The following is a 25,091-nucleotide window of genomic DNA, read 5'->3' as shown; positions in this document are numbered from 1 at the left end:
TTTGTATAAGTTTATAATAATTAAATTTAAATCATTTTCAACTGGCAAAACAGCAAAACTGTTTTGTCCCATATATTGTTTCAGACTTTGTTGACTTTCCTGGATGATTGCATAGAAAAATTCCAACTTTCTCTTCTAAACTCCACCAGCACTAGACTGGTTAAAAAGAGCAGCTGCACCTTTCAGTTCTGAGGCTGTTTTATCTAGTTGAAGGAAGACTGCACAATTATGGTGCCCTCTTTATTTATATAACCTATACAAACAGAATATACAGTATGAAGCAAGCCCTAATACTGCAGGGGTCAGAATGCCAGCAAATTATACTGCAGTTAGCACTTTACAAAAAAACAACTATAAGTTTTATCATTTACAGTAGAAAGAGGAATTAAAGTATGTACTATAACATTGTTATTCTGTGCACATTTAGGAGGGAATTCAATTGACAGCGGGAAATTTTAAAAGCCCACCCGACTCCGGATTTTGCTGTTTAATTGCAGGACTGAAAATGGGATGCAGTGACTTCTATAGAACTTACTGCATAATATTTCTCATGGAATACATACGTATTCCCGGCGGACGGAATGCCGGCTGTCAAGATCTCGACAGTGGCATCTCGCCCGCTAGAATGCCAGCAGTGGGGCTGGTGCAAAGACTCCCCTTGTAGGCTCGCTGAGCTCACCATACTGTGGGATCGGTGGCTCGCTGAGCTCGCCACCGGTTCTATTCCCACTCTATGGGTGTCCTGGACACCCATGAGCGGGAAAAGCCCCTGTGCGCTGGAATTCTGGCTGTCGGCATTGTCAACTGTCATGATTCCAGCCTTGGTATCCTGACTGCCAGAATTCCGACAGCTGGCAAATTAACTGCATCCCATTTCTTGCACCTCCAGAACAAGTCAGGATTTTTCTAAAACCATTAAATTCATGAAAACCACTTGCTCTAGCATTCTTGCAGCCCCACCATCTGAAGCACACACATACTGTAATCTAAAATTTGGCGCAAGCTACACAAGGTTTTTTACCCCGCTAAACCTCACTCCCAAGTGAATCTCCACACCTTACCCCCATAGAGTGACGTTATTGTAAAGTATTCCTTCTAAGCTGTCTTTGTACACTTTGCATTTTCTGATTCTGTTGATATAGGAGAAGGTGCCACAGAGAAGTATCTCATGCCCCATTTGCAATCGTTCTATGATGGAATACATAATATGTTTATCAGTAGCGATTTAACAAATGAGGAGCCGATGGAAGTCTCAAACCCCCCCTCCCTTCACATTTAGAATTTTGTTTAAACGGCATCAGTGCAGACATACCTTGTTCTGGTATGCATGGGGAATAGCATGGACCCCCGCACCCTTGATCCAGGAGGCCATTTGCATCATACAGATTATACCCATGGCTATTTTTCATCCAGAATGCTCTGGAAGGCCGTTCCTGAAGGTGTTTTGAAAAATTACGTCACCGGCATTTTGAAGGTGCCAGCAAATTTTTTCTTCTTTGCGAGGGTGTGTGCGGGAATGAGGAAGCATAACAATAACCCCAGCAGCCCCTGCAGTGGTTTGAGAGCACCGGGAGGCTGACAGGATGCTTCTGATGGTAGCAGTTTAAAAAAAAACTAAAAAAATGGCCACCACTGAAGAGGATACAGACTCTAGAGGTCAAGTAGCAGCAGTTAATGGCACCCTCAAGCCACTGAGAGGGCTGTAGGGGCTATTGTTATGATTTCTCATGCCTGCACCCACCCTCACCCCTGGCATCGAGCAGGAATCCCCTGACAGCAAGCATGAGACCCCTGGCAATGAGCATGAAACCACTGGCATGAGCATTAGACCCCTAGCATGAGCAGGAGACCCCTTGCAATGATCAGGAAATCCCTGGCAAAGAGCATGGAACCCAGAGCATGTAAACCCAGGCAATAAACATGAAACCTCTAGAAAAAGCATGAAACTCGTGGCAACGAGCATGAGACCCCTGATGCATGAAACCCCTGGAAATGAGCATAAAACCCCTGACAATGAGCAGGAAACACAAAAGGGGGGTTTGCTAGCTGCACAGTCTTATGGACAATTTATTGAGTCAAGATCAGAGGGCAATCTAGAAATAGTAAATAAGTAATACCCTTACCCCAGATTTCTGTATCATGCACTACTGTGCAATATTATAATTAAGAATAATGGGGGGTGCTCCCTGAGAGTTGGGTTCAATTTTTATACAAAACTTTACCAAGAAAGGTAAACAAGAACTCTCCTAAGATGGGGCACTCAGTTGGTATTTATCTCTATGTGCTACACCATTGGATCAATAATAGGGAAAAGAAAAAAAAGGAGAGAGAACGAGGTAGAAATAGAGAAACACTCTCCTAAAACTTAACTTTTATTATATCAATAAAAATAATTTAGAGATTACATACTCTTTATCTAAAAGGCGAAATATAGACACACTACATATAATACAACATATAACAAGTTAAAAGGTACAGGTTTTTGGGAACTCCAGCGGGCCTTAGCCCTCCCAATTATTGGAAAATATATTTATGACTGACCCTATTAGAGAATTAATCAAGACCTTTGGGGCATTTTTCTTGGTTCTGCTGCCTCGTATGTGCTATTGCATTATATACGTAGGTGAGAGACCCTTACTTGTGCAAGTCTCTAGAGTCATAGACAGTGCCAGGGCTTTAATGGAGAGTGTCTCATTCACTTCTACTTTTGGTTGGTGACCATAAGGTCAGTGCAGCCAATGAGAAAGCTACTGACACTTAACCTGCCCTGGTGTTGAATAGAGTACAGAGTGTATAAAAGGCAAGACTATATTGCAAATTTCGTGGTTCTGCTGCCATGCATGTGCTCAAGCATTATATGCGTGGTGAGAGACCATTGCTGATGCTAGTCAATAGAGATATAGATACAGCCAATCAGTATGCATTATGTCCCATTCGCCTTAGATACTGGCTGATAATACTAAGATCAGTGCAGCCAGTTCGCGGGTTACTGACACTTTGCTACTGAGGTGTTGAAAATATAGAGGCAATATAGACTTCATTTTTAAACACCTATTGCATATTAAGACAAAAGATCAACATTTATTATTGGTCACCGAGCAGATAATATTCTCTCAGCACCTATCATTGGTGTTTACTCAGATTGTATTTCATATGCATAAATAATTCATAAATATATAGTTTTTAAACCACTGTTATTTCAGAATGTGGCTTCAGTATCCTACTTGCCTATATATCTGTTACTCTTGTACTATGACTACTATAAATTGTTAATAATCATTCCTCAAGTTGGATAACACTTATTTTTTGTGGTATATGTCTTGGCTATATAGCACAAAATTTCATATATATATATATACACCAAATAGCCTGTTGCTCCCGGCAACTGTTTTTATAGTGTTACCCTGGGCATATGGAGTGCTTAGGGTTAATCCAAAGTATATGCTCAGTCAGAGAGGATATTGTTAATCAATTATAGCACACCTGTCTCATAAATTAATTCTTCAGGATTCGTGCTATCATGTTTTAACATCAGGGTCATTCAAAAAAGATCCCGGAGACATAGTAGAGTTTAGCATACTTAATTTGTGAAGCACTTATATATAGAGAGCCTACAGTGGTCTAACATTCATAGCAACAAATATCATGATAGGCAGTTTACTACATATAGTGCATGGACCATGCAGGTGATAATATGCTGCTCATTATGATATTTAGACCAGTGTGATACTTATAACTGGCGGCTTCACACAAGTATTATTTATCTCATACGACCTGTACCAGGGGGCCGCCCGCCGTGCGCACTGGCAGGGCACCCTACACGCTTCCTTCCTTTAACGTACATTTCGCCGTGGCTTGTTCACAAAGGGGGGAACAGCTTCTGATTATTGTCAGTCCAAGTTCCTTAAGAGCCGTTAGCCGCTCCCCCGGAGGCGGACGCAAACGATGACGTCCTCTATTCACGGGGGAATCATTTGTACTCAAGTATAACAAATAATCTCTATATATTTATAGCATGATTGGTTAACGGTTTCCATTATTAATGATTATATTTAGTCATATGTTAGCTACATTGATATGTACCTAAGTATGTATTACTAGGTTACTACCAACGAATCGTAAAGACACACTCCAAGGTAATGGAGCTACACAGGTCAGGTGTCTAATATTGAATCTATATTGTCTACAGCTTTCACGGTAGTCAGTCAGTGTGCTTGGTATATTTAATCATTTCTGACAGACTCGAGTCCGGCTGGCTGTCAGCTCACGTTGTTAATGACCACGTAAGCCGTGTATCGGCTGCAGTGATGTATATTCCGACATATGTTAATAGATTCTATCTGAAACTTACAAAGACACAGAGACTCCTGATTATACGTATCAGATGTCTAATTGATCTAAATCAACACCTGTATTTACTGCAGTCTTCCCAGATGTAAATACGTGGACCTTATACATGATTGCCTCTAGTCATAAAAAAGCATGTTGCTGTTTATTCAATATAAAGATAGATACACATGTATAAGAATAACAGTTATTATACATAAAGACCACATTAGAAGAGAGAGATAGAGCCTGATACTTGTTGTTAATTATTCTTAAACCAATGTAGTAGACACGACACGAGAGCGAATTGTTATTGAAACGAGATAGTTACATCAAGTGACGGCTGATGATTTATTTAATAATGTTCGGCATCCAGGGCATAAGAGAAAAAATAAGAGAGACTGGGATAATGAGGTAATATATAAGGAAGATATAGTGAATGATGTTACTGAACACCATTCTATATAGATACCTTTCATGTTGCTGAAAGTAAATAGCATGCGGCTATTATCTTCAGTTCTATATTGTAAGAAGGGCCGTTTTTGTATCAATATGCATCATTAGCTATATATGTATAAACTTCAAATAGAGAATTTACATATTAATAAGATTCTTGGTAGGGAACATCAAAAGTATAACATTTGCTTACAATTATCCCTAATCGTTCTTTATTTTGCAGATATATATTCACTATTCAACATTTAATATATATCGCACTCCTGATTGGTGAAGTAGGGGCATACCATTTTCTTCTATTTGGTCATTGGTTCTATGTTATTTTATTCATATCTTAACTAAAATTATTATTTAAATTAGTGCATTAGTATTCTAACTGTTAATTATAGTATGATTATATATAAAAAGGGAAGGAGGAGTGGGGGGGGGGGAAGGGGGGGATTTGGGGTGGGGGGGGGGCCTGTTATAAACTAACTGTGAAGTAATTATTTTCTATTCTATGTTTTTTTTTTTTTTTTTTTTTTTTTATTGTGACTTGGTGAATAAAGAATTTAACCTGTGAGATCATTGTAGGAATATAAAGTATCCTCTATATTCATTGTGATTTGTTGTATGTTCCACCTCCTTTAATAGTCTGTGTATATTGCATTAGTATTTCTAAGTGGGAGTACCAATGAATATTGATAGAATTAAAATGATAATGAAAAGCAGTAATGATCTAAATAAAATATATATATAAAGTGAAACTACAACCTACTAATAAAAGTAAAAAGATTTAATATTAAAGTGAAAAAAAGAAATAAATAGTGAATTGGTAAGTATTGATATCGCTGACCTGTAGGTTCAGCGTGAAGAAAATATATGTGCATATGTATGTATATACAGACACATATTTTATGTGCCCCCATAAAACCATAAAAGGAATGGAGCCCTCTATGTTGTGTAGAAAACCCCCATTAATTATCAGTATCTAGATAGTAGATTAAATTTAAATGAAAAGAGTAATTATGTGCACTGCACAAATCGATGTACATAAATGTATGTTATCTAAATGTCACTAAATGAATTCTCTATATTCTCAGAGAAATGAGGCGTAACTATTGAATTCATTAAGACCCCCTGGTGTGACCGTGTTGAGGAGAAAAATCCACTCAGTTTCTTTTCTGAGTAGAATGTTATTCAGATCTCCCTTCCTAATATTTAGTTTGACATGTTCTAAGCCAAATGCTTTAAGGCAACGAGGATCACCATTGTGATTTAACAGAAAATGTTTGGCTACCGATGTTATTTTCCTCAGCTTTTTCGTTTCGCTCTTGGCATTTCGGATGTTAGTGGCATGCTCCAAAATCCGTACTCTCATTGTTCTTGAAGTCATGCCTACATACCTAAGGCCACAGGGGCATTGTAGGCAGTAGATCACTCTTGTCGTTTTACAATTCATATAGTCCTGTATTTTGATTTCCTGTCCAAACTTAGTGACTATTTTGTTGGTTTTGATTATGTACTGACAGGCTGTACAATTGCCACATGGATAAGTACCTTTAAGTATTGGTTGTTTGTTGTGTGCTTTTTGGAAGTGACTGCTGACCAATGTATCTTTGAGATTGGTGCTTCTTCGCCAACTCATAGAGACCTCTGTACCTAGACAATTCCTTAAATCTTGATCCACTTTCAGAACCGGTAATATATAATATGTCATAAATATATTTTCCAATAATTGGGAGGGCTAAGGCCCGCTGGAGTTCCCAAAAACCTGTACCTTTTAACTTGGTATATGTTGTATTATATGTAGTGTGTCTATATTTCGCCTTTTAGATAAAGAGTATGTAATCTCTAAATTATTTTTATTGATATAATAAAAGTTAAGTTTTAGGAGAGTGTTTCTCTATTTCTACCTCTTTCTCTCTCCTTTTTTTATTTTCCCTATTATTGATCCAATTGTGTAGCACATAGAGATAAATACCAACTGAGTGCCCCATCTTAGGAGAGTTCTTGTTTACCTTTCTTGGAAAAGTTTTGTATAAAAAATGAGCAGGAAACCCCTGGCAATGAGCATGAAACCCCTGGCAACGAGAATAGACCCCAGTGCATGAAACCCCTGTCAATGAACAGGAAACCCCTGACACTTAGCAGGTAATTTAAAAGTAATTAGAAGCCTTACTGTGTGGCATAATTTGTAAGGGGCATTATTGTGTGCATGCAGGCAGCAAAACTGGGATATAAGGTAGTCTTTTCCTGCAAGGCCATGCCTCTGACACCAATGCCATACCCCTTACAGTGAGGGCACACCCCCTTTTTTGGGTCACTAGCCTACTGCGTGTGCAAATTTTTTATCCTTGCAAGGGATAATTATTTTTTCTTTTGTTTTACAGAGGTGAACCCACACTGTAGATCATCCCACATTACCAACAGCTCTGCCAACCACTGCCCACCCCTGGATGTTCCTGAACCTTTTTCCCCACAAATATAGCACTGCTTACATCCATTCTAGATAGGCTCTGCTGTTGATTTATAGATTTAACTTAACTGGGTTATGGAAATGAAAAAGCAATTCATTATAAAAAGTATATAAATTACCATATATCAAAATTGAAAGGAAATTTTAAATGACACAGGATCAGAAATGTTGCCAAATCATAACAAATACAAAATACACTATATTTACAAAATATATATTATACACAAAATCTTAGTATATTGTACAAAAATAAATATACTAACTCAGTGTTTAGTCCTCGGAGTCCATGTTTTCCCTATTCTCTTGCTGAAGCACATTACTACTGAAACACTATAAAAGATCCACGGGTACAGTAGTACTAATTATCTTCTTATGATTCTAAGATTCATATATACACTGTAGTTTTTTTACCTCGCTACCAAAAGCAACAAACAGATGCCAGATTACATATCCATAGAGCTGTAACAACCTCATACTGGTTTGTTGTGAGATTGGTTAGTGTTTTGGGAATGCATCCTTGTTGACCCATTTGGTGTCCTCACCATTACTCAATTGTTCACACTAAATTAATCCATTCATTAATTAAACACAGATTTTCTTGTTTGTTCTTAGTCGATCCAAGTAAATCTGTAATACTCTATCCATTATTTTATTTATATTAGAAACATAGAAATATAGGCATGGTTTTGCCTTGTAAATGATTGTCACCTTTAAATAAACATCAAAAATCGGCAGGCAACACGTACGTCCGGCGATCTTGGACTCCATTACATCCCACCGATAGAATTTGATGGCAGATAAGAACCTCTTGGACCATCTTGTCTGCTCTTTTTGTCATTTATCCTTTTGGCAACTTCAACCCTATCTGTTCCTTACGTCTTTTTAAGGACGTTCTTATGTCTATCCAAAGCGTGTTTACAATTCTCTTCTGTCTTAGCCTCAACCACCTCTGACGGGAGGATATTCCACTTATCAACTACTATTTCTGTGAAGTCATTTTTCCTCGAATTTCCCCTGAAACTACTTCTCTTTCTTTGAAGAATGTCTCTCCTCTGTTAAAACCCTCAATATATTTTAAAGTTTTTATCATGTCCCCCTTTCCCTTCTATGCTCCAATCTACGCATACAGTATTAAGATATTTTAGACTTTCCTTGTAAGATTTGTGCTGTAGGCCATGTATTATTTAAGTTGCTCTTCCTTGTGCAGTCTATAATATTTATTATCAGTGGCAGACTTTACCTATGGGCTGCAGCCCCCCTCCTCGACAGTATAATTAACCACCTCAGTGAGTCAGTTGCAGTCTGTGACTGCACTAGCTTCACTGTGACTGACAGTGACTTCCTATTGGAAGTGCCACCTGTAATTCACCTGCAGGACAGGTTTCCTCCCTCTGTGACTGACAGACCAGGCTGCATTCGGCAGAGAGTGAGCTTCCTTTGGAAAGCCACTCCCTGTCTCATTGTCAGCCCTAGACAGCTTCCATGGGCTGTTGAAGATGCAGTCCATAGAAACTGGAGCCTTGTGCATGCACAGTCCCCACTTCCGGTTATGCTAGATCTATTGCGCAGGTGCCGGGACCCGGCTGACAGTTGTTGGAGGGCTCCTCTCCGGGCACAAGTAGTAGTAGCATCAACCCTCCTCCTACAAGAAGGTAGGAGCTGCCGCAGTTTATTATGCATTTTATGCTTTTTTATTTTTTTCATTAGTTAAACACATGTTAACTTGCAAAATTAGATTTTTCAAAATCACTGATTTTATCAATTATCTAAATAAAATAATGTCAAGCCCTTCAATCCCCATAGGCTTTGTACAATAACTAGCCTTGGCTGATAATCATTATTTTGAAGAAACCTTTGTGTGTTCCCATAGTATTATGGGAACAAAAATGTGACCCTTGGACTGTTCATAATGTTGAAAACATTCTACCTTTTTTTATAATTGTTTTACAGTAATATACTTTGCACATAATATATGATAAAATATGTTCAATATAACTATAAATTTTAATATATAAAAACAGAAATAAAAGTGGCCGTTTCACAAGCCAGTCATTACATTAACAATTCTAAAACATATCCACAAATAGTAATCATACAATGACAATAACATTTTTCACTCCCTTTGACATTTTTCACATTTGTTTTCCCGACATTGTGAAAATCAAAAAGGATTTATTCTGAAATTCGTAACCACCTTCAGCAAAAATAACTCTTAACGGTTTTTCTTAATTAATTACAAATGAAAAATAAAAATAATAAGATTTTACTTACCGATAAATCTATTTCTCGTAGTCCGTAGTGGATGCTGGGGACTCCGTAAGGACCATGGGGATATAGCGGCTCCGCAGGAGACAGGGCACAATAATAAAAGCTTTAGGATCAGGTGGTGTGCACTGGCTCCTCCCCCTATGACCCTCCTCCAAGCCTCAGTTAGGATACTGTGCCCGGACGAGCGTGCATAATAAGGAAGGATATTGAATCCCGGGTAAGACTCATACCAGCCACACCAATTACACCGTACAACCTGTGATCTGAACCCAGTTAACAGTATGATAACAACGAAGGAGCCTCTGACAAGATGGCTCACAACAAGAATAACCCGATTTTTGTAACAATAACTATGTACAAGTATTGCAGACAATCCGCACTTGGGATGGGCGCCCAGCATCCACTACGGACTACGAGAAATAGATTTATCGGTAAGTAAAATCTTATTTTCTCTGACGTCCTAGTGGATGCTGGGGACTCCGTAAGGACCATGGGGATTATACCAAAGCTCCCAAACGGGCGGGAGAGTGCGGATGACCCTGCAGCACCGAATGAGAGACTCCATGTCCTCCTCAGCCAGGGTATCAAATTTGTAGAATTTAGCAAACGTGTTTGCCCCTGACCAAGTAACTGCTCGGCAAAGTTGTAAAGCCGAGACCCCTCGGGCAGTCGCCCAAGATGAGCCCCCTTCCTTTTGGAATGGGCTTTTACAGATTTTGGCTGTGGCAGGCCTGCCACAGAATGTGTAAACTGAATTGTATTACAAATCCAGCGAGCAATCGTCTGCTTAGAAGCAGGAGCACCCATCTTGTTGGGTGCACACAGGCTAAACAGCGAGTCAGATTTTCTGACTCCAGCCGTCCTGGAAACATATTTTTCAGGGCCCTGACAACGTCAAGTAACTTGGAGTCCTCCAAGTCCCTAGTACCCGCAGGTACCACAATAGGTTGGTTCATGTGAAAAACAGAAAACACCTTAAGGAGAAATTGAGGACGAGTCCTCAATTCTGCCCTGTCAGAATGAAAAATTAAGTAAGGGCCTTATATATGATAAAGCCGCCAATTCTGACACACGCCTGGCTGAAGCCAGGGCTAATAGCATCGTCACCTTCCATGTGAGATATTTTAAGTCCACAGTGGTGAGTGGTTCAAACCAATGTGACTTTAGGAAACTCAAAACAACATTGAGATCCCAAGGTGCCACTGGGGCACAAAATGAGGCTGTATATGCAGTACCCCTTTTACAAACATCTGAACGTCAGGCACTAAAGCCAGTTCTTTCTGGAAGAAATTCGACAGGGCCGAAATTTGAACCTTAATGGACCCTAATTTTAGGCCCATAGACAGTCCTGTTTTCAGGAAATGTAGGAAACGACCCAGTTGGAATTCCTCTGTAGGGGCCTTCTTGGCCTCACACCACGCAACATATCTTCACCAAATGCGGTGAAAATGTTTTGCGGTTACATCCTTCCTGTCTTCGACCAGGGTAGGGATGACTTCATCTGGAATGCCCTTTCAGGATCCGGCGTTCAACCGCCATGCCGTCAAACGCGGCCGCGGTAAGTCTTGGAACAGACAAGGCCCCTGCTGGAGCAGGTCCTTTCTTAAAGGTAGAGGCCACGGGTCTTCCGTGAACATCTCTTGAAGTTTCGGGTACCAAGTCCTTCTTGGCCAATCCGGAACCACGAGTATCGTTCTTACTCATCTCCCTCTTATGATTCTCAGTACTTTTGGTATGAGAGGCATAGGAGGGAACACATACTCTGACTGGTACACCCACAGTGTTACCAGAGCGTCCACCGCTATTGCCTGAGGGTCCCTTGACCTGGCGCAATATCTGTCTAGTTTTTTGTTCAGGCGGGACGCCATCATGTCCACCTTTGGTTTTTCCCAACGGTTTACAATCATGTGGAAGACTTCCCGATGAAGTCCCCACTCTCCCGGGTAGAGGTCATGCCTGCTGAGGAAGTCTGCTTCCCAGTTTTCCACTCCCGGAATGAACACTGCTGAGAGTGTTATCACATGATTTTTCGCCCAGCGAAGAATCCTTGTAGTTTCTGCCATTTCCCTCCTGCTTCTTGTGCCGCCCTGTTTACGTGGGCGACTGCCGTGATGTTGTCCCACTGGATCAATACCGGCTGACCTTGAAGCAGAGGTCTTGCTAAGCTTAGAGCATTGTAAATTGCCCTTAGCTCCAGTATATTTATGTGGAGAGAAGTCTCCAGACTTGATCACACTCTCTGGAAATTTTTTCCTTGTGTGACTGCTCCCCAGCCACTCAGGCTGGCATCCGTGGTCACCAGGACCCAGTCCTGAATGCCGAATCTGCGGCCCTTTCATAGATGAGCACTCTGCAGCCACCGCAGAAGAAACACCCTTGTCCTTGGAGACAGGGTTATCCGCTGATGCATCTGAAGATGCGATCCGGACCATTTTTCCAGCAGATCCCACGGAAAGGTTCTTGCGTGAAATCTACCGAATGGGATCGCTTTGTAAGAAACCACCATTTTTCACAGGATCCTTGTGCAATGATGCACTGATACTTTTCCTGGTTTTAGGAGGTTCCTGACTAGCTCGGATAACTCCCTGGCTTTCTTCTCCGGGAGAAAACATCCTTTTCTGGACTGTGTCCAGAATCATCCCTAGGAACAGTAGACGTGTCGTCGGAAAAAACTGCGATTTTGGAATATTTAGAATCCACTCGTGCTGTCGTAGAACTACTTAAGATAGTGCTACTCCGACCTCCAACTGTTCTCTGGACCTTGCCTTTATCAGGAAAGCGTCCATATTTCTTTTAAGAAGAATCATCATTTCGGCCATTACCTTGGTAAAGACCCGGGGTGCCGTGGACAATCCAAACGGCAGCGTCTGAACTGATAGTGACAGTTCTGTACCACGAACCTGAGGTACCCTTGGTGAGAAGGCAAATTTGGACATGTAGGTAAGCGTCCCTGATATCCAGTGACACCATATCGTCCCCTTCTTCCTGGTTCGCTATCACTACTCTGAGTGACTCCATCTTGATTTGAACGCTTGTATGTAAGTGTTCAAATATTTCAGATCTCACCGAGCCGTCTGGCTTCAGTACCACAATATAGTGTGGAATAATACCCCTTCCCTTGTTGTAGAAGGGGTACTTTGATTATCACCTGCTGGGAATACAGCCTGTGAATTGTTCCCAATACTGCCTCCCTGTCGGAGGGAGACGTTGGTAAAGCAGACTTCAGGAACTTGTGAGGGGGAGACGTCTCGAATTTCCAATGTACACCTGGGATACTACGTGTAGGATCCAGGAGTCCACTTGTGAGTGAGCCCCCTGCGTGCTGAAACTCTTGAGATGACCCCCTACCGCACCTGAGTCCGCTTGTACTGCCCCAGCGTCATGCTGCGGACTTGGCAGAAGCTGTGGAGGGCTTCTGTTCCTGGGAATGGGCTGCCTGCTGCAGTCTTCTTCCCTTTCCTCTACCCCTGGGCAGATATGACTGGCCCTTTTGCCCGCCTGCCCTTATGGGGACGAAAGGACTGAGACTGAAAAGACTGTGTCCTTTTCTGCTGAGATGTGACTTGGGGTAACAAAAGGTGGATTTTTCAGCTGTTGCCATGGCCACCAGGTCCGATGGACCGCCCCTTTATACGGCAATACTTCCATGTGCCGTCTGGAATCTGCATCACCTGACCACTGTCGTGTCTTCGTCTGGCAGATATGGACATCACATTTACTCTTGATGCCAGAATGCAAATATCCCTCTGCGCATCTCGCATATATAGAAATGCATCTATAGTCAATAAAATCTTGTCCCTGTCAAGGGTATCAATATTTTCAGTCAGGAAATCCGACCAAGCCCCCTCAGCGCTGCACATCCAGGCTGAGGCGATTGCTGGTCGTAGTATAACACCAGTATGTGTGTATATACTTTTAGGATATTTTTCACCTTCCTATCAGCTGGCTCCTTGAGGGCTGCCGTATCTGGAGACGGTAACGCCCCTTGTTTTTATAAGCGTGTGAGCGCCTTTTCCACCCTAAGGTGTGTTTCCCAACTCGTCCTAACTTCTGGCGGGAAAGGGTATACCGCCAATAATTTTCTATCGGAGGAAACCCACGTATCATCACACACTTCATTTAATTTATCTGATTCAGGAAAAACTACAAGTAGTTTATTCACACCCTACATAATACCCTTATTTGTGGTACTTGTAGTATCAGAAATATGTAACACCTCCTTCATTGCCCTTAACATGAAACGTGTGGCCCTAAAGGAAAATACGTTTGTTTATTCACCGTCGACACTGGAGTCAGTGTCCGTGTCTGTGTCTGTGTCAACCGACTGAGGTAAATGGGCGTTTTTACAAGCCCCTGACGGTGTCTGAGACGCCTGGACAGGTACTAATTTGTTTGCCGGCCGTCTCATGTCGTCAACCGACCTTGCAGCGTGTTGACATTATCACGTAATTCCTAAATAAGCCATCCATTCCAGTGTCGACTCCCTAGAGAGTGACATCACCAATACAGGCAATTTGCTCCGCCTCCTCACCAACATCGTCCTCCTACATGTCGACACACACGTACCGACACACAGCACACACACAGGGAATGCTCTGATAGAGGACAGGACCCCACTAGCCCTTTGGGGAGACAGAGGGAGAGTTTGCCAGCACACACCAAAAACGCTACAATTATACAGGGACAACCCCTTATACAAGTGTTTTCCCTTATAGCATTTTTATATATGTAATCATATCGCCAAATAAGTGCCCCCCCACTCTGTTTTAACCCTGTTTCTGTAGTGCAGTGCAGGGGAGAGCCTGGGAGCCTTCCTCACAGCAGAGCTGAGCAGGAAAATGGCGCCGTGTGCTGAGGAGAATAGGCCCCGCCCCCTTTTCAGCGGGCTCTTCTCCCGGAGTTTGTGAGATCTGGCAGGGGTTAAATACATCCATATAGCCTCAAGGGCTACATGTGATGTATTTTAGCCATAAAAAGGTATTATACATTGCTGCCCAGGGCGCCCCCCCCAGCGCCCTGCACCCTCAGTGACAGTTGGTGACTGTTGGTGAAGTGTGCTGACAACAATGGCGCACAGCTGCAGTGCTGTGCGCTACCTTATGAAGACTGAAAGTCTTCTGCCGCCTGTTTCTGGACCTCTGGACGTCTTCAACTTCGGCATCTGCAAGGGGGGTCGGCGGCACGGCTCCGGGACGAACCCCAGGGTGAGACCTGTGTTCCGACTCCCTCTGGAGCTAATGGTGTCCAGTAGCCTAAGAAGCAAATCCATCCTGCACGCAGGTGAGTTTACTTCTCTCCCCTAAGTCCCTCGTAGCAGTGAGCCTGTTGCCAGCAGGTCTCACTGAAAGAAGAAAACCTAACTTAAACTTTTATTCTAAGCAGCTCAGGAGAGCCACCTAGATTGCACCCTTCTCGGCCGGGCACAAAAATCTAACTGAGGCTTGGAGGAGGGTCATAGGGGGAGGAGCCAGTGCACACCACCTGATCCTAAAGCTTTTATTATTGTGCCCTGTCTCCTGCGGAGCCGCTATATCCCCATGGTCCTTACGGAGTCCCCAGCATCCACTAGGACGTCAGAGAAAACTGATTACATAAGTATTCATAAGTAGGTGCGAAGACACACATAAATAATCTCTAGTGTAATCAGTTGGTTTTATAAGTCACATAATGAATTGATTAAAGTCCACACATGTGTACGATTAAAGTGTTTCAATTGATTTCATAATAAATACACCTGTCTTTTAAGAGGTCCCACAGTTGATTAGAATATTTCCAAACAAGATTAAAGAACACTCACAGCAAATCTGAGAAAAGGTTATTGAATAACAGCAATCAGAGGAAGAATGACATAAGATGGTTCTCGTGACTTCGGGACCAATTCTCGCAAGCAAACTCCAAAAGCTTTCAGTTTTTTTGGACTTTGCTGAATACTTCAGTATGTGGCTTTAATAATCGAATGGGCCTGTTAGTAAAAACATGTGGAAACTAGTGTTTCCGCATGTATAATGAGCTCTTAAGTGATCACAAATAGGCATTTGTATTAATAATCACTGCATTACCACAATTATTATTGGTATAGGGTTGGGTTCGTGTGACCGGCAGTTGGGAGACCGCCGGTCACCATACCAACGGTGGAATCCCGACATTTAGATGGCTGGCAGAGGGAGCGAGCGCAACAAAGCCCCTTGAAGGCATGCTGTACTCATCACGCAATGGGCTAGGTGGACATGCACAAATGGGAATAGCCCCTGTTGGTCGGCAGGCCAACCAGCGGGCTATTCACCGTCCAGGATCCCGGCACCCAATAAACTATACTGTAACTGTTGTCCCTGCAAGGTAGATCCTGACTTAAGCACAGTGTCAGTTTCCGGAGCCATATGGAGGCAACAGGGGAGTAAATGTAAGATCCCTGTACTGCGAGTATGACTCCCTAGGTATAAAGTGTGTATGCCGTTTTAAGATGGCATAAACTAAAGGAACCAGACTCCAGAAAGCTTTGCTTTGCTGAGTTTGGTACATAGGGGGGTCAGACCATAGTACATATTGATAATAATGGAAACTATGGACTGCAACGCTACTTAGCCTTCTGCAGGCATTACGCTGCTAGGACATAGCAGCTGCTGTTTCTATATAATTTAATTAAAAAACATAATAACAAATAAATATGCTCCTTAATATCCCCATCACTGTCAAGTGCATGATAAAGAAAATGATTGAACATAGTACAAATGAGAGTTTGTCTAGAACAGGACATTGACAACGAAGACAGCGTTCCATCTCAGAGTTGGACTGGCTGTCCATGGGATATTATATGTTTAGCACTTAACAGAGCATTTAATGGTGGAAAAATAAAATAATTGTTGTAGAAAGTGGTAATGAATCTTGCATAGTGATTTCCAGGACGCAGGTGAGAGTTTCACCTCCCAACTAGGTAAAGATTTTTTAGTGTATGAGCACAAGAATGACTATCTGGATTTCTTGATAAATGCTGTGTTTGGTATAACAAATAGTAACACTGTGCATCATACAAAGAATACTGGGGCTGATTCAGATGTGGTTGGAGGTGCTATCATTGCTGCTTGCTTGGAAGCAGCAGTGATAGCGCTATATGGTAATGCAGGAGGCGTCTATTACAAGCAGAGTGCATAGTGATCTGACCTGCATTCTAGAACACAGCAGGAGATCAGTCACACACCATCAGCAGCTTCCAGCACCCATGGTGATGCGCAAGCCTCCTGTTGCAGAGGCCAGGGAATCTCTGTGCAACCAGAGATCCCTGGCCTCTCCTCTCCGCCTAAATGGTGGTGACACACCTCTGGAGAAATGGTGGCCAACACCGCCCCTACCCCGCCAGAATGTCAATCATTGACATTCTGATGCTGGACTGCTTGCTATGGCAGGTACTTATCCATCATGCAATACCATCAAGTAGGTGTCTGATTGGCTCTAAATGTATTCTGCAGCAGGACAACACCCCAAGCATACTTAAATGTCTTTAAAAACTATCTTCAGCATAAAGAAGAACAAGGGGTCCTGGAAGTGATGATATGGCCCCCACAGAGCCCTGATCTCAACATCGAGTCTGTCTGGGACTACACGAAGAGACAGAAGGATATGAGCAAGCCTAAAGCCATAGAAGATCTGCGGCTAGTTCTCCAAGATTTTTGGAACAACCTCCCTGCTGAGTTCCTTCAAAAACTGTGTGTAAGTGTACCTAGAAGAATTGAAGCTGTTTTGAAGACAAAGGGTGGTCACACCAAATATTGATTTGAATTAGACTTCTCTTCTGTTCATTCACTTTGCCTTTTGTTAATTGCTAGAAATATTGTAGTTTGTTTATTTATAATAGTTTGAGAAAAAATCTTCACTTGTATTGTTCAATAGTAGAATATTCCAAATAAATAATGTTTTAATTCCATAATGCAATAAAATGTGAAAAATGTCAAGGGGATCAATAATGTATTATTTTATAGACATATGCAATATATAATGTGTTATTGTTACAGTCTTTCAACAAGAAAAAATTATAATTAGAAAGTAAAGGCAATTGTGCTTGTTTCTGAACTAAATTGATCAATGAAGATAAAATTTATTTTGCGTTATATAAAAATAACTTCTACCAATACAGCTTTGTATGCAACAGTTTCTGACTTAGCATAAGATGTGATGGAATGATTCTTTACTATGCATGTCAAATTTCCAGTATAATAAGAAGTCTGAAAAATCAAATTTAAATACAGGTTGAGTATCCCATATCCAAATATTCCAAAATACGGAATATTCTGAAATACAGATTTTTTTGAGTGAGACTGAGATAGTGAAACGTTTGTTTTTTGATGGCTCAATGTACACAAACGTTGTTTAATACACAAAGTTATTAAAATATTTTATTACATGACCTTCAGGCTGTGTGTATAAGGTGTATATGAAACATAAATGTATTCTGTGCTTAGACTTGGGTCCCATCACCATGATATCTCATTATGGTATGCAATTATTCCAAAATACGGAAAAATCCGATATCCAAAATACTTTTGGTCCCAAGCATTTTGGATAAGGGATACTCAACCTGTATTTTTAGTTTTGTCATTTTCGTATTTTTATATTTAGAGCACATTTAAGAAAGAGAAAGACAATTAATTTTTCTCACAAGTATGCAGCTTTTCCTTCTTCCAATTCTTTGCTTTTTCCACTGGAACCACTTTTCTTCCCACAGATCCGTCTGGTTATACACATAAGCAATCCACGCTGTCTCATAAAGAAGCAAGTGACATCCGTCACAACGAGAATTAACAGAAGAGCAGATACTGCCAAACCGATGACTGCTCCAATTCCAAGGCTGCTGAAAAGAGTATCTTAAAAGAAAGAGAATGTGTACTTTAACACACAGCTATTTATAATTTGACGTTGATCATATTTATGCACTCTTTCAATTTGATTCTGCAGTGGACAGTTTTTTGTTGTTTTTTTTTTTTTCAGATTAAAATTCAACTGCCTACGATACATGAGATTGCATTTTATATAGGGCATTGGAAACAGCAAATTGGCTCATCTTAGAACCTGACTTTGGGATTTCAACCAGTTTTCCAGCAAATCTTTCATTGTCATTTAATGCAAGGTCTGCATCGACTGAGACAGTTTATTCTCTCACAATATGTTAATCTAAACTCAAATTTATAGACAGAAACAAAAACAATACATAATAGAAAGTTTTATTCAGTTATTTAAAATATAAAATCAAGCCTTGGAGAGTGATAAATTGCACAGTGATAAAGTACCAACCAATCAGATCCCAACTGCCATGTTACAGGCTGTGTTTGAAAATTGCCAGGAGCTGATTGGCTGGTACTTTATCACCATGCAATTTATCACTCTCCAAGGCTTGATATATCTGGGCCTAATTTTGATTTTGTAGAACAAAAAAAATTGAATTTCTTTCAAATAAATGTTTACATATGAAAGACAGTGCGAAAACAAAGTCAAGATAAAGAGAATAGGAACATGTTAAAGAGAAATTTAGCAACATATTGATATACTGTACACACATTACTTAAAGCAGGGACATGAAGTCAGGGGAGTCAGTGCCTCCCCTGTGATTAATTATCAAAATAATACAAAGAAGATACTTATAACACATATTCTGTGTCATAAATATCTTCTTTATTTTATTCTAATAATTTTAACTCATGAAATTAGTTTGGGAGGCACTGATAGCAGTGCCTCCCGTCAACAATGGGAACGGGGATAGAGTGGGGGGCATGGCCAAGCACTGGGCTGTAAAAGCCCATCAAAAATGCTGAAAGTGGCACTTCTACAAGTGCCCATGTAAACGAGGCAGCTGTGATTGGACAGCGGATCCAATGCTGGATCCACTGTCCAATCACCCATACACGGCACAATGGGCGGAAGTGGCGGCGGGACCCAGCGGTGACTGGCGTTGGAGCTGTCCCAGCTACAGCAGCATGGAGTGGTGGCCCTGAAGGCGATGGAGGTAGGAAGCTTAGAGTTGTGGTGTGTGCGGTGGCGGCGACAGAGGCCAGCTCTCTTCCCTCTCCTTCCTCTGCCCTCCCAGCCAGCAGCGGCACAATCCCAGGCGCCTACACTGTCCCGGACATCTAGGTGAGAGTGGGGGGCTGCTGGGCTGGGTATTGCATTGAGAGATATATATATATATATATATATATATATCAATGCCTCCCCAGCCTATGACCTCACCGCACGTCACTGACTCAAAGTGCACTTGAAATGTGCACATAATAAGTTTAACAGATGTCAGTTGTTTCATCCACCAGTGTCATTTTGATAAGATAAGATAAGTTAATATCAGGGGAAGAAATAGAACTTTGGCAGCCGCACAAAACAACTTGATATTGATAAGATTGCTAAGGATAGACACAGGGGCGTGTTAAAAAAGGGGAGGAAGAGCTCATGTGCAGAATCCGGGTGGGCCCCCTCCTCTCTACTGTGCATGCGCAGGCCTCCAGAAACATGGTGGCCGCCGTGGTCCAGAGGTAAAGTTCGTACTGTGCATGCGCAGCGGACATTTTTGGTGTGATTTTTGCCGCTGCTGCTGTGGCTGCAGCGCCTGTTGTGGGACACCAGAAAGGTAAGTATTAAAATAACATGGGTGCGGTGTGGGACCCCGTGTACGCAGTGGCCTGTGTGCACCCCACACATTGCACCCATGATAGAAACGCCAATGGATAAACAACTTTCTCCCTTTCACTTAGTTTACTAAGGGAGTAATTCAGAGTTGATCACAGAAGCAAATTTGTTAGCAGTTGGGCAAAACCATGTGCACTGCAGGGGGGGGTAGATATAACACGTGCAGAGAGAGTTAGATTTGGGTGGGTTATTTTGTTTCTGTGCAGGGTAAATACTGGCTGCTTTATTTTTACACTGCAATTTAGATTTCAGTTTGAACACATCACACCCAACTCTAACTCTCTCTGCACATGTTATATCTGCCCCACCTGCAGTGCACATGGTTTTGCCCAACTGCTAACAAATTTGCTGCTGCGATCATCTCTGAATTAGGCCCTAAGTCTCTTTCTGGCTTTTCTTCCTTTACTGCTCTCTGCACATCACTTTCTGCTCAGAGAGGAAGTGAACACTCTAGTTCTCTATACCTTTGAGGGGTGGTATTTAGTATGCCGGTTGTTGGGATCCCGGCAATCAGTATACTGGTGCCGGAATCCCGACACCCGGCATACTGCAATTGGCTCATTTGAACTCGCCCAGCTGCCGGCATGCTGGCGGCCGGGATCCCGGCGCCTGTAACTGGGCGCCGGGATTCCGATTGCGGGCCACTCATACTACACCCCCTTTGAGTGGAATTTAATTTTAGAAACCCAGAATGCTTGGTTATGTGTATGAACTTCTAATGGTTCAGCTCCGATGTGCTGACAGTCACACAGCAGGAGATAGTTAAACTCCTTTCTGACAAAAAAAAACAATATAATGGGCAACAAAGTCAATTAGTAAAGGGGCCTTCATATGTATGGTCCCACAGCATCTCCTACCACTGGTTATTACATTTTAATAATTTTGTCAGCAAAATGATAATGCATGCATAATGGATGTTTATTTACTCTTTACATACAGTGGGCGGGATGTATTAAGATACATCGCCGCCCCTCGCCGCTTATCTCAGCGATGTTGATCACATATGTACTAACATATGCGGTCAATATCGCAATGCGGTGATGGAGGCCCCCAGCGATACCTGTGAGGAGGTCTGCGGGGGGTCTCCGTCATCTCCCTCAGCCCTCCAGACTCCTCCAACACTGGCAAGCAGCAGCAGGCTGCCCCCTGCACCTCCTCCTCCACCCTGCAGCCGGAAGGACCTCCGTCTGCGTTGCTAGGGGGGGAGGAGATTACCTTCCGGGTCCAGAGCTGCCTGGAGGAAGGTATGCCAGGGGGGAGTGAGGTCGGTGTCTGCGGCCGGGGTGGCGAAGGCGGCGGGTTGAGGCGGTTGGTGATAAGAAGCCCATAGGTTTCTATAGGGTATCGCCATCCAGAGATGGCGATACCCTGGACAGCGAAAAACCGGCAGTAGGGTCTTAGTACATTTGAAAATGCGGTAAAAGCCCCATTTTCGGGGGTTTTACCGCATTTTTCCTTTAGTACATCCCGCCCATTATATGTAAACTACAGTTAAAAAAAAGGTTCCTATATCTAGTATTTGGTGATTCTTTACTAAAGGGTGGTATATTTTATCCAGAGCTTCATGAATCCTTAGTTAATTGGTAAAATCAAATGTTTCCATAGCAATGGAACATTTTGCTCCATCAGATATTAAAATATCTACTTACATCCTCATGACTACTACAGTAACAGTCCAACTTTTAAGAATATCTGAGTTTGTGTACTAGTGATATTGGCATTCTCAGTGGTTGCTTTGTTTCAGAATTATGTTGCAAAACGTCCGCCTGCCATGTACAATGCTTCACTATTGTGCTCTGGAAAATGTGTCAGTTGGTGAACTCACTCTGTGTACCTGCTGGGTAATCTGGAAACTGTGACAGTTATTTCCAGCCACACACTATGCAGGGAGTTTTAAAAATTTGACTCCTAAGGGGATGAAAAGGGATAAAATATTCCACACAGCAAACCTTTGCCCAGTTAAAACAAGGCACATCAGCTCGTTCTTATAATTATTATTGTCATTAATAATATATAATAACGATAGTTAAAATATTATAAAACGATAAGAATACTATAGTTAATTTTGGGGAAAACAGTTTTGCTAATAAAATGTTTTTCATAACTTTGTTTTATTTTATTTTATTTTATTTTCCTTTGACACATTTTATTCAATACTGAAATGAATTCAGAATGTACAGTACATTGTGGTCTTCATCTAATTTCTAACAGCACCACAGCAAGGTAAAGTATGTCATGAATATTTACAGAACTCTGTGCACCCTGTGTAAACTCTGCTTGCCACCCATCCTCAGACTTCTACCCCCCACTGACCAGCTACTGGGTCCATTGAAGTTAAGCCAGCTGGAAGGAAGGCTGATTGAGAATTTAGATGGCCAAGTGATATGAAGGAAGAAGATTCAGATGCTTACTGTATGCCAATAACATAATTCATGATTTTCCATTTTAATTTAGAACAACATCACCCTTTTAGACAGATTTATACTCTCTCACACAGTATAAGAAGATATATACTAACATAAACAGCCAGCGATTGAAACATTTTTAAGGTATGCAGAAAAGATAAATCCATACAAACCACTTCTGAGATTGTAAAGGTTTTTAAGATTTAAAAAATGTTTTCTAATTAAAGTAAATGCAATTTCCATTGCTAAATAGAAATTATTCAGCTGTAGCACGACACTCCATGGTATGTTAACCTTAGCAACAAGTGTTCTATGTGACTGATTGCTGGCTGATACAGCTGCCAATAGTTGTCATAGCAAATGCCAGGCTAAGTAACATTTGGTAAAGCAATGTAATCCACTAACAATTTAATATTAAATATTTAAAACATATGCAATATGTTACAACTGGTTTTGCCTGAAATGCCTGTTAATTACAGTACATTTTGTCCAATGGTCACGTTGATATTTTGATGCCAGCAGGAGAGAAAGATAAAAAAAATGCTTGTACCATCTACAATACACTGTATGGGGTTATAAAAGCCAATAAAAATTGCATTTAACTAATGGTGGCTGTTAATAGACAGCCAAATACTGATTACATAACTTTGTTGTAAAGTGTAAAAAATATAAATCTGGTTAGATTGGTTGGGAATAATGTAGGATATCTTTGTAAAGAAATATTAAAACCAAAACAAAATTAACAATCCTCCTTTAAAAAAAAAGAATAAATAAATAAATAAATAAATAATAAATAAAACTATGTTGTGAAGTCTGATGCAAAAAAACTATGTACAGTATCTTAAGTAATCAATAGTACCCAGTGAAAGAAAAGAATAAGTACAAATAGGTTCATTTAGATTGGACACTTTTGTGCGCCAAAGTATATAGAGACATGTACTGTAAATAAAATTATTCCACGTTGCACCCGAGTGATAAAAATACCATTAATTGACAAAAATTATGATTTCTGCCTTCGCTAGGTAGCAATATTGAATAAATGAGTGTACAGGCTATTGTCTGGAAGAAAAGACCAATAGTAATTATTCATGTTGACAATATTGGAAACAGTGAAAGAATAGATATGGTAGTGACCAATAGAATTTATTGATCACCCTACATAACACATATTAAAAAAAAAAAAAAATAAGAGAACTTCACCACATGTATTTATAAAATATTTTGCTTCTCCTCATTGGAACCTCTGCAGTCGGCGACTATAGGGATATAATAGATATCCCTTATCCCACACAGCCTAAGGCAGACATTCCCAACCTCGGTCCTCAAGGCACATTAACAGTGCAGTTAGTGATATCCAGGCTTCAGCACAGATGGTTAAATAAAATAAATGAAGTACTAATAAATTCACCCAATTTCAGGCATAGATATCACTAAAATCTGTACTGTTAGCGTGCCTTGAGGACCGAGGTTGAAAATACCTGGTCCAAGTTCAAATTTTATCTTAGAGGTGTAACAGGAGAACAGTCCTACTACAATACTTCCTGGAGGACTCTAAGTGAATAGAATGATAATGTTTTATCCAAACTATAGTGGAGTAAATGAAATGCAATTGTAGAAATATGTCTAGACAGAAAACTGTTTAATCCCACAGGATGAGTATGAGATCCCGACGGTAGGGATCCCAGCGGTCAGGAGACAGACGCCGGGAGCCTGACAGCTGGAATCCCAATGGCGAGTGCTGTGTGTCCCCTCGCAGGCTTGCTGCGCTCGCCATGCCAGGTTTCTATTCCCCTCCTGGTGGTGGCGTGGACCACCACCCAAGAGGGGTAACCAGCTGGCGGTCAGGACTCCGACCGCTGGTATTTCAGCTGGTGTCGGGATTCCGGTGTCAGTATCCTGACCGCCGGGATCCTGACAGGCGGTCAATTGACTGCCTCCCAAGCACACACAGTAGCAATGACAATATGTCCAACAAAACTTCTTAGAGTCACACAGTAGATTATATTTGCTGCTATATTGGTACATTTGATGATAATAATGATGATAATAATAATAATAATAATAATAAATTATTATTATTATTTTATTTATTTATCTAGCGCTCTTTCTCAAGAGGACTTAGGGTACTTGTGATGCACAAATCTTTTCGGGAGCCATAGCAGATAGCAACTTTCCAGAGAAAAAGTCCATGCAATGTTAAACATGGTCTTTAATTGTTGCATTCTTACAGGTGTCACTTCAGTATAATGCTGTATTTCTTACACACACACACACACACACACACACACACACACACACACACACACACACAATCATACCAGTGCTGGTAATTTACTTGGGTGCCAACAATGAGCTTGCAACCAGCGTTAGCGCTATCATCCCACATCAGGGCACAGGGTGATACAAATCACATAGGCTGTGATCTTTTTTAATGATTGCACTGCTTGGGTTTTAAATAAATCCACACAGGGAGATGCATAGAATAGCATGGTACCTTATATATATTTTTTTTT

At 41.3% G+C, this 25,091-nt stretch overlaps 1 protein-coding gene across 5 annotated transcripts in view; it reads right to left on the bottom strand.

Annotated features, from left to right (window-relative positions):
• Positions 1-25,091, bottom strand: part of NCAM2 (neural cell adhesion molecule 2) — a 483,276-nt gene that overhangs the window by 51,887 nt on the left and 406,298 nt on the right. For all 5 annotated transcript variants that reach the window (XM_063956367.1, XM_063956366.1, XM_063956368.1 and 2 more), the window contains one exon: positions 18,159-18,363. In XM_063956367.1, coding sequence (XP_063812437.1) covers positions 18,159-18,363 — 205 coding nt within the window. The remainder of the gene's footprint in view (positions 1-18,158; positions 18,364-25,091) is intronic.

The sequence above is a fragment of the Pseudophryne corroboree genome, chromosome 2 (genome assembly GCF_028390025.1).
Source record: "Pseudophryne corroboree isolate aPseCor3 chromosome 2, aPseCor3.hap2, whole genome shotgun sequence".
NCBI lineage: Eukaryota > Metazoa > Chordata > Amphibia > Anura > Myobatrachidae > Pseudophryne > Pseudophryne corroboree.
This window is presented reverse-complemented; position numbering and strand designations above follow the sequence as displayed.